The sequence below is a fragment of the Glycine max genome, chromosome 4 (assembly GCF_000004515.6).
Source record: "Glycine max cultivar Williams 82 chromosome 4, Glycine_max_v4.0, whole genome shotgun sequence".
Lineage (NCBI taxonomy): Eukaryota > Viridiplantae > Streptophyta > Magnoliopsida > Fabales > Fabaceae > Glycine > Glycine max.
The window spans coordinates 48,566,103-48,576,915 of record NC_016091.4 but is presented as its reverse complement, the minus strand read 5'-3'; the positions used below and the strand labels follow the sequence as shown (position 1 = coordinate 48,576,915).

At 35.4% G+C, this 10,813-nt stretch overlaps 2 protein-coding genes across 2 annotated transcripts; one reads left to right on the top strand and one right to left on the bottom strand.

Moving 5' to 3' along the window:
• The first annotated feature begins 1,530 nt into the window (after positions 1 to 1,530).
• On the top strand, positions 1,531 to 2,485 carry LOC100783857 (NDR1/HIN1-like protein 26). The gene has a single exon (XM_003523268.5). It carries the CDS (start codon positions 1,604 to 1,606, stop codon positions 2,234 to 2,236), a length of 633 nt encoding a protein of 210 aa, XP_003523316.1. The 5' UTR covers positions 1,531 to 1,603; the 3' UTR covers positions 2,237 to 2,485.
• A 4,995-nt stretch (positions 2,486 to 7,480) lies between these two features.
• On the bottom strand, positions 7,481 to 8,740 carry LOC100783319 (uncharacterized). The gene has a single exon (XM_003523267.5). The coding sequence runs from the start codon at positions 8,594 to 8,596 to the stop codon at positions 7,718 to 7,720; it is 879 nt and encodes a 292-aa protein (XP_003523315.1). The 5' UTR covers positions 8,597 to 8,740; the 3' UTR covers positions 7,481 to 7,717.
• Between the last annotated feature and the right edge of the window lie 2,073 nt (positions 8,741 to 10,813).

Genomic DNA, 10,813 nt, shown 5'->3' with positions numbered 1-10,813 from the left:
ATAGTATCATTTAAATTTGCAATTCCCAAAATATCGTTATCTAAGCTACCACAGGGCAATAGGGCATCCATTATATGTGACACTGGAGACGTGAGGACCTGGGGCCCACTGAATTATGATGTACCCTCTTGTGTGCCACGTGTCTCACTTCTGTGATTACAGCTGGTAATCACCACCAGTGACGTGCAGTTCATGCGGCTTATTGGCTTCGTCTTTACCATGCTACTATTGTTGCTTGTTCCTTAGTCTTGTAACTACAAAACTTTTTATTGTCTAAAAGAAAGCAAGAAATACAAAAAACAACCTCAAGATAAGATGTTTACTCGGAAGTTTTGATTGGTAATGTTGCCTAGAGAAGTAGAACACTTTTAATTCAGTGCTAATTCAAGTTAACACCATTTTATTGAATACTTGAAGGTTATTAAATATCAAAGTTCATATGAATTATAAGGTAGGTTGAAACTTCAATTCAGCTTGCACTTTTTTTTTTTTTTGGCTTAAATTGCTTAAACAAAGTTTTTGTCTGAAATAGATCTTTTGAGAAAAGTAAGCTACTGCGGACCCAATTACGCCAAAAAGAACAGGTTGCATCGGGGACAGTTATTGCCACAAATTTGGTTCTTAGCGTTCAATCATCACATTACACAAAAGTGTGAAAACGACCAAAGCAGTTTAAGGCCTTAAAAAAGGAAGTATAGAAGTACTGTGGAAACAACCGTAAATACCTATTACATTAACACAACTAGGTTACATTATAGGCTTTCTACAGTAAATGTGTGAACTTTATGCTGCTATTAAACCTTTGAACTATGAGCGTAGAACGTGCACATTTTGTTTTCCGGGGAAAAGGCTAAAGCTTGCGTTGTACCACTGAAACTTCGCTCCTCAATTCCTTGCAAAAAAGATTTTGATTAAAAATCATGTGGTATGGAAAAGTGACGGAGAATGGTGCAGTGTCGTTCAGCTGCACCAAATTACACGTTCAAAATAAGTCATTCATTTGTGTCCCAAAGTGCATACATATTCAAGGAGCGTTTAATTATATGGGTTTTTTTTTATTACATGCATGTTATATTTTTCACTAATTATATATTGGAAAAAGTAAAATAAAAAGTATATGTTAGAATATGCGTTTTTCACTTTTTGTATAGTTATACTAAAAGAAGAGTAAATAGCAATATGCTATACGAATTGATGTATAGAAAATTATATTTACTAACATTATTGTTCTTTTAAAAAGAAAGTGAACAAGTGTATGATTCCCTACAATATAGAAGCCTAAAGTTATGTTATTTTTCAGCAAAAAGTTATCAGTTAAACTTAATTTACCCATACTAATAAGCGCGTGTGCGTCTGTGCCATGCCAGAATTTCCCTACAATATCTTAAAAACACTTTTTAGAATTTGCATATTTATTATTGTAAACTAATGACCACAAGGGGAAGCTTAATTAGTGCTACCAGTCAAAAGCATGCTACAGGCATAATAATTGTTACTTTCTGCTCTCTTTATAAACCAACCCGACCCCCTCTTCCTTAACGTTGTAAACATCCCTTCTTTCAACTTTCAACTCTCTCTGTCTCTTTCCCTCTTTCTCTCACAAATGTCTAAAATCACAATAACCTCTCCAAAACACTGTGCTGGCAAAGAAGGACTTAGAATCAAGAAGAACTACAAGAAGATCTACTTCACTTTCTCAGCATTTTTCACCACAATCCTACTACTAATACTTCTTATATGGCTCATCCTCCACCCTGCAAAGCCTCAATTCTCCCTCAAAGAAGTTGACATCTACCAACTAAACCTCTCAGGCCCAAACCTCAACTCCTCCATCCAACTCACCCTCCTCTCCAAAAACCCAAACCAGAAAGTTGGCATTTACTACGACGAGATTCAATTCTATGCAACCTACAAGGGCCAACAAATTACCGGTGATACCCCTGTGCCACCCTTCTATCAAGGCCAAGAAGAGAGTAATCTCATAACAGCATCTTTGGTCGGAAATGCTTTACCCGTGGCTCCATCTCTTGGTTATGAACTTGGTCGTGATCAAATTGTTGGAAGACTAGTTTTGAATCTCAAAGCCAATGGAAAGCTTCGTTGGAAAGTGGGAACGTGGGTCTCTGGACGTTACAGATTCAATGTTAATTGTGTTGCCATCAATGCCTTTGGACCCTCTATTCCTGCAGGTCCTCTCACTTCAAAGCAAGGGGCTCAGTGTTCTACCACACTTTAAACTCACCATGATCTTCTTGCTAATTAACAACTTCAACATATAAATGATATATATAATCTACTATTCATATATCACGGCGAGTTCTATTCAAGTTTTCTTGTTTGTAGATTTTGTTGGTTGGCTTTGTATTGAAGCGTATTTTGCAGCCACTATAAGTGATTTGTAAATAATAATATATATGTGAATGATAGGACAAAAAGTTACACTTTGAGAGGGAAAATGAAAAGAGGATGCATATTAGATGGTTAATACATAATCTATAATCTTATCTCTTTGCTTTTAGTTTCATCTCTTTCTCTTAATTTTTTTTCTCTCCCACTATCTATTGAAATTTGTTTTGCTCTACACGTGATGGTAGAAATTAGAAATGAAAAAGAGTTGATTGTTGGATTTCATGGCATCTCTCTTGCGGCTTTTGGGAGTGGATGCATGAGTAGATATTGGGGTCACCTTTGTTTCTTTGGTTATTTTGTGGAGTCGAAGGAAAAAAAAAAACTTTGATCCAAGAATCTATAGACAAGATTCGGAGAAGAGAGAGTGAAAGAAAAGGGAGGAAATTGGTAGCTTTCTTTGTAGAATCTGCAGATTTTACTTGTCAATTCCTTGCCTTTAAGAATCATTGTATGGTATACTTTAATCACACTTTTGGCAACCATGAATCAGCTTACATTTTTCTTCTGTCTTTTTTTAGCAATACCAAAGAGATGATACTGGCCATGCATGTCTCAAACGAATATACCAGGGGATGCTAAATCTGGGATTGATAGTTAAACACTTTTTCTCTTTTGATTTTCAGCATTTTGTCACGCCTTGATTACCAAGAGCTACTCTTTCATCTATGCGACGTCGACTATGCCTGCATTTTCGGAATTCGTAGTTACATGCATATTCTGAAACTGCCAGTTGAAAATTTTGTACTTAACCATTGTCCCATGAATACTGATTATATATATTCATATAACTAAGTCAAAAGGTTTGGGTGGTTGTTGTTGGGTACTTTATAAGTATTTATTTAAATAAAGACTCCACGTTGATTAAATTAGGAGTTTTGAAAATCAAAAACTTCATTAGTGAAGAATCTTGACTTGTTCTATTAAATTTACTTAGTGAAATTATCTCCGGTAACAAGGCATTACTCCCTTTTATTGTAAAGGTACTCTTCTTGCAGGAATTCAGTTCTTCTCACTTGCTTCTAATTTTTGTTTTCTTCTTTCGCTTCATCTCTGAAATTAAGTTAACAAATATTATATTTCTGCAGTTTTTGTTATTTGTGTTCATCTTTAAAAAGTTTTGTATTTTGAGAAATTTTTACAATCTAAAAATTGGTATTATGAAGGGAATCAATCTTTGAAAAATGCACCATTACACTTCTAGTATTTGGAATATGTGTTGTTATTGACAGCTAATGACTTACCGAACAGATGCATGAAGGGTAAACCTACAAAAGTTAAAGCAGCTAGTTTGGTAATGAGTTTTAAATCAGATCGTTTCTCTTAAGTCTCATCATATCACTCTTCTAATATAAAACTATAGTGGCTCAAATATTGTAAAGTCAAATAGCTTTTTCAGGATTATAAAAGCCAAAAATCTCTACCTACCGGTCCCTACAATTGGAACTGATATTAACGTGAAAATGGCAGGGTAAACAAAGAAACTTGACAATAGCAAGCACTTCCACCCACCATCCCAAATTCCCAAGTCCCAAAAGATGTATGCACGTACATAAAGCTATTTAAAAGTTCTCAAATTTAATTGGTCTAATCAAGGTGACACAAAATACAGATGCCAGTCTTCAAAATGAGGAAGCCCTCTTCCACATTGAGTGAAAATGTAGAAAGTAGTAATAATTCAAACAAGCATTATGGCAAATACTTGTCCCACTTAGGATCTTTGTTAAACAAAGTCAGTCAACACGGAAACCTACCTCAACAGAAATTCTTTATAAAAAGTAACTTTAAATTCGTCTACCTTGAGAAATTATAATGTCTTCAAGTAACATCACCTAGACCATGCATGTGGCACAAGCTATTCCATTGTTTATTTTGAGAGGAAAGAAAATATAATTAAGTAGAAACAAATTGAATTTTTAATTAAAAAAATGAGAAGAGAGAAAATTTTAACTTTTTATTTTTTATAAAAACTTCTTCTCTTTTTTCATTTTATTTTTCCTTCAATAAGACAATTTTTTTATAACTAGTCATGTTTTGTCTTCTTTATTTTATTTTTCTTTCCATCTAAATAGACCATCAGTGCATCATTTTCTAACATTACCTCTTCCTTGCATGCAAATTAATCTCTATTTAAATAACAACTAAGTATGAGAAGCGGTTTTTTAAAGAAATCAAAGTGAAAAAAACAATGTCACACAGTCCAGCAACAATACATGGCAAAGCTGCTGAACAGTTTAATATATATATATTGATTACACGAAAATTGGAGTTTAAATTGAAAGTAATGCGAAACAAATATTACACTTTGCGAAACACTGATCTGTTAAGCAAGAATAATTAAGCATATAGTCCTCGACTCTTGTTTGTGAGTGGACATATGTAATGTTTGGTCGATCAAAGGTGTAAATTTTTAATTATATATAAGGATTAAATGAACATTAATATAATGCCCGCTTGATTTAACGAGAGGAGTTGGATAAAATTAATTTTGAAAAATCTTGAGAAAATTATACAACTAGAACATATGTTTTTTTTAGAAAGTATGGAAATTGTTTTTTCTAACGATAAAACAAAATACTGTATCATAACTTAGGTTTAAATGTTGATTATAAATGAGACTAAAGTTCTATCAAACTAGACCTAAAAAAAGGTGTACCTTGTCGTTGAGGCAAGAGGTGACCCAATAATTGCTTGTTGATTTCTTTGTTAAGGACAAGCAATTTCGAAGTGCTGCTGGAGCTAATTAGTTTGATACTTCACGTTTGAAAAATCGACGTGCAACGCCTTTTATTTATGGACATGAAAGTCGCTTCCAAATGTTAGGCAAGACGTTGGTTAGTGAATAACCCTGAAAATTCAACTTCGTTTGCTTGAATACCGAGTACTTTTTACGGCATCCATCAAAATTTGTCAAAAAGTTGTGTACATATTATTAGTCTATTACATATGTACAGTTTGCTTCTACCATCTCCAACTCCAAATCCCTACCCATCCATTATTAGTATATACGCAAATGAGTAGGGTACTCATCAATCAGAACTTCGGAAGTTGACCCTTTTTTTTATCTGTGAATTTCGGAAGCAGACTTAGTGGTTAAGCATAGGGCATCACCTCCTAAAAGAACCGTTATATCTAGAAACGACGCTAGTCTTAATTTATGATGCAAAAAAAGGGAAGAAAAAAACTGGGACCTCATGATGCTGAAGGAATTTTGAACAGTTTAAACACACTTTATTAGCGAAGTTAAGGAATAATAGGTAATTTGATTCATGTTATGACACAATTTTGATAATATATATACATAATTGAGTGGTTTTGGACGTTTGATATATATATACTCTCCTCACATTTTTTCTTTTTTTTCATTGAGAAGACTTGGAAATCAAATTCCTTCTACTTGAACCAATATGGGTTATTAACTGAGTTTTCTTTTCCTTTACTAAACTTTTATGCCCACGGTATTTTTGTCTTTATTAATCAATTACGTATTCCCAACTGCAAGCACCTTATTACAGAATTAGGGTGCAGATGATTCACAACTATATGATTATACCCAGCCTCCATAATACACCTTATCTGTTCCCAAAGGTGTGGGCTAATTCCAAAATCCTATTAGCTGTGTGTATGTCCCAAATTGAATCCCATATGTGGGTTGGGTAATTTTGATAGAAAATGTGCTGGACCCATTACTAATTTGGCCCGAGCCCATCGTAGGCTCAGCTTACACGTTGGTCTTGAACAAAGTGTTGTTAGACACTACTCACAAGAGGATATTATATCGAGTCCAGCATATGGAGTTACTTGTCTAGTTTTAATTATCTTTCAAAAAAAAAAATTGACTAGTTTTAATTCAAGATGTTAGATATTAGCGGGGTTGATTCATGTGTGTGCTATGGGGGATGATCAAGCAATAATAGATTCTGCTTATGTCTTCTACAAAATTAATACACAAGCGCATCTATTTCAATATAATAGTTGTATGTTGTATCTTCTTCAGTTCTTTGGCTTGAACGTCTGTGAACCTGTTATTAAATGTGACTAGAAGTGATAGAGGATTAGAGGTCTGCTACGAACAACTTTTATAGCAGGCATTAACCTTTTAACTATGTAATGATTATATTTAGTTTACGATAATTAAGAGTTTGTAACCTTTTGTTTAAGGTAATTAAGAGCATATATAATTATAACGAAAGAATAGTATGAGATATTAAGGTTATAATATAAAACATCACATGATAAAGTGAAATGAGAAGTCACACCTCAACAGAAATACTAACTTGACAAAATTATAATGCAATGAACATTTGACGTTTCAGTTTTAATAGACTAAAAATAAATTTCAAACTGAATGATCAGTAACTTGGTAGTTCTGAGATGCTGACAGTATAAATGTAGATGCATAGGGAGAGGAATCTACTCTTTGATAATAATAGTGTGCAAAGGCCGCATTCACTCTAACATGGCAACTGGCCAAATGTGTTGGAATAGGGATAGGTCATCCTCACCAAATTCTTCGAAATTTGTAACCGTGATTGACTCGGACAAATAGAAGAGTTATATTCGTTATTTCATATAATAAGAGCCACATTTTGGTGGGTAAAGAGAGAATGACATGCTTCATCCTTGTTAAAAACGCCCTTAGCTTTTATAAATTCATTCACGATATGATGTTGTGGCCGAAGAGAATTTCCGTCCCATACACTTCTTTTTCAGTGAAGATTCCAGCCAATAAAGAATAAAACGCATTGAAATCCTCTGATGGAAAAAGAAGACAGAGAAGCATCACAAATACCAACACACCCTCAAAGCATTAGTAACAGAACTTATCCGACTACCACTGCTATTTTAAAACTCTTGTCAAATTGGATAATTGGCATTCAAGAAAGAAACTCCAATTTAGGGCTTCACTTCATTATACACCCAACCACCAAGTCAAAATTTGCCAATACATATATGTTAGGAAATATAGACACCCTAAATCGGATTGGGAAGCCAAGTTGTCCAGTATCACAACTCAGAAGCAAAAGCCAGAATGCAAAACAGTGAAGTAAAAGAGAATCACGAAATGCCATAGTTACAACAAATTCTATACTAGCGTGCTTTATTGACATCAAGTACAAGAAGTAGCAGCTTCACTCTAATAATTGCCCCCACCTTATTACCTCAAATATATAATACAAGTAAAAAAAAAAAAAAAACTGTTGGTAATGGTATCAATATTTCATCCATAATAAAAACTTCCAACATAACCCAGGAAAAAAATGTCAGCTTAAACTCACTATAAAAAAAAATAAAACAAGTTTGATATGAATCAAGTGTGCATGGAATCAGCACTAACCCAAGTCCAATGATGCTTCTTAACAGAAACAGCTTCATCCGCAACAATTTTGTCTTGAAAAACCCCTCCATACTCATCGACCTCGTAGGTGGAAAAATCCCCCTCGGGCAAACCCTCCACGGTGGCACTGAGCGTGTGCAAAACGTAGCAACCGGGCAAACCCGGGTACGAACCCGAATCCCGCTCCTCAACCCTCATCTCATACGAATTGGGATCAATGGTAACAATGTCATCGATTTCAAAATTCGCAGCTCTGAATCCGCCGCCAATAGCGGACCCGAGCTCCTCCATAATCCCTCTGACGGCGGCGGATTCGGGGTCCTCGTTGGGCTTCATCTTCTCCGACAGGGGCCTCCCGCGCTTCCTGACGTTGCCGTCCGACAACTCCTGGTGCGATTCTACAAGGATCTTGCCGTGTTTTCCGGTGACGCGAACGAGGACGACGTGGACGGTTCGTACCGGAGGGGTGGAGTCAGCGAGGGAGGTTTCCCCCTGGGAGAGCTCGAGCCAGAGGTTGTGCACGTTCTTGGTGCCCGGCTTCACGCCCCACGAGGCGAACGACTCGGAAGGGAGCCGCGGCTTCAGCCACTCCGAGAGCGACTGCGGGGACGCGAAGCTGTGGCGGCGCGGAGGGAGGAGGGTGTTGTTGAGATTGTTGTTTTTCGAGGATTTCGACGTTGTTGTGTTTGTGAGGGACATGGCGGGGATTTTGAGGAAGCGACGCGGGAAGGGGCAGCGGGTGGAGCCGCCGATGTGGGGCTTCGAGGACGAGACTAGGAAGCAGACGGAGAGGGCCGTGAGGAGTAGATCCGGCAGGGAGGGGAGGGTCGTCTGCGGCGGCGGCGGGAACATCTCAACCGGCGGAGCGATGATGATGCAGCGTGTAAGGGGTGCGTGTGTTGATGGAAAGGTCCATGCTTGGAAAAACAAATACGAGGTCGGGGATGGGTTTGTAAATTGTGTTTTGGGATTAGATATTCATATTCTACTCTCCTCTGCTGCGCTTTTATATTCTTTTTCTTTTTACCCCTCCTCTCCGCTTTGGCCTTTCTTCATAACTAATACGTGGCTTCATTCACTCTGTCTCATCTCTGTGGTTCTCAATTCCTGTGGTCCCACTTTTTGCTTTACTTGGACTGGACTGCATCTTTCAGAGGCCCAATAATATTGTGGCCTTTTGCATTTGCTCTCTTTTTTTGTTATTTTTTCTTAAACTTCTCACCTCATTCTTTATTATTAGACCAAATTACACTCATATTTTTTATGTTTTTTTTTAAAATTACACTCAACATTTCTTTTTTTTTACATCCTAAAAAAGTTCCTTAATTATTTAGCTTACATTACACTCATACTCTCTCTCTCCTAAACATCGTCTAATAATTTAACAGAAAGTAGACACATATTGATCACATGACTTTCAATAAAAATTTATGTTTAAAATACTTTCATATTCTTCATTTTAACTCCATAAAAGACATGACATCATTTGCAACCTAAAAGTATTTTAACACTCTTTCTTCTTTTTCTTTTTTCTCTAATATTGGACGTAAACTCAGCTTTTTATTGGACATGAACTTACCTTGTTGGTACGCATGTGTTAATATTCTTCCTTCTTCTTCTTCTTCTTCTTTAGTTCATTTTTTTTTGTGCGTGTTGAGTCGTTTGGTTGTTGCGTTTTTGTTAGACGTGTTCTCAACAATGCCTATTGATTGAATATAGTCTTTTGCTTCAAATTCAAGTGTTTTGTTCTTGTATTTTTGTTTTTAACTTCTTTCTTTGAAATATTTATTTTTTATGACTATGTGTTTGATATAATGTCTCAATCAAAAGTTATATCTTCTTCAAGTGTTAACAACAATAAAATAAAAGTCAAATATTAAGGAAAAATCATTATTGTCTTAAGAAAGATCCATTCACAATGTCAATTATTAATTTGTTATTGAGTATTTAACAAAAATATTAGAATAATTTCGTCTGCTCACATATTTTAATTGACGCTAGTTAACGATGTTAAAAAAAAGGGATAAAAGTAATGTAAAAAAATGAAAGAATATCATGTGTCATTTGAGAAAAATACAAAAGATGCGAGTGTAATTTACTCTTATTATTATGGTAGGCATGAGTCAAACACTTCTTAGTTAAAAAAAATAGTTATTATATATAGTGGGAGAAAGTGTATCTTTGAAAGAAAAGTATAAAGTGATTAGCTTTACTTTGTTTATCATCATTTTTTTTCTATAATGTTTACTCGTTATGTAGTTTGTTTGTCATATACTTTGTATATCACTTAAATGAAGGCACCACAAAATAGTTAAAAAAAATATTGACACGGAGGATAATAATAAACGTCATCCTTTTCGAGTTAATTTTCTTGTCTTTTTCAGTTTGAATCCATAGTATAATCTAAGTCAAGTCAATTGATTTCATTATTTAATATTAGCTCACTTAAATGACTTGGATGAAGAAAGGAAAGAAAATACAATAGCTTAGTTTATAGTAGTCGACTCACATCGTGTAATAAATAATAGCTAAATATATCCCTCTTGGCATGTCATGATTTCTTTTTGCTTCTGTTGATTAGGCAAGCTATTTATGCTAAACAGTAATATAAGTATCGTTCAGTTTTGTATTTTTCCTTTAATGGAAGACTATACTTGCTTCATATACATTCTTCTTGTTTTATCGCTTTCTCCAAAGCTTTGATGCTATCAAAGCTCTTTATATCTTCTACACAAAAATGGCAAGGAATTTGCATTCGTTGAATTCGAATCAACGGCTAGGTTATAGTACAAGTGGAGCATCCCACCAGTTTGTATTATGTGCATCGAACAAGAATCCTACTGCAATTGTGGTTTCACCACCATTGAGTGGAGAACCTATCATACATGGGGTAACATTGATGAAGCAAGCGTTGATTTCAAAGAATAAATATAGATTCATTGTTGACACGATTCAAGTACCAAATGTGGGGGATCCAAGCAATCAAGCATGAGAGAGAAGCATCAGTCTCATCCATTCCTGGATCCTTGATACGTTATTACCTTCTATGGCTCAAAGTGTTGTTTATAT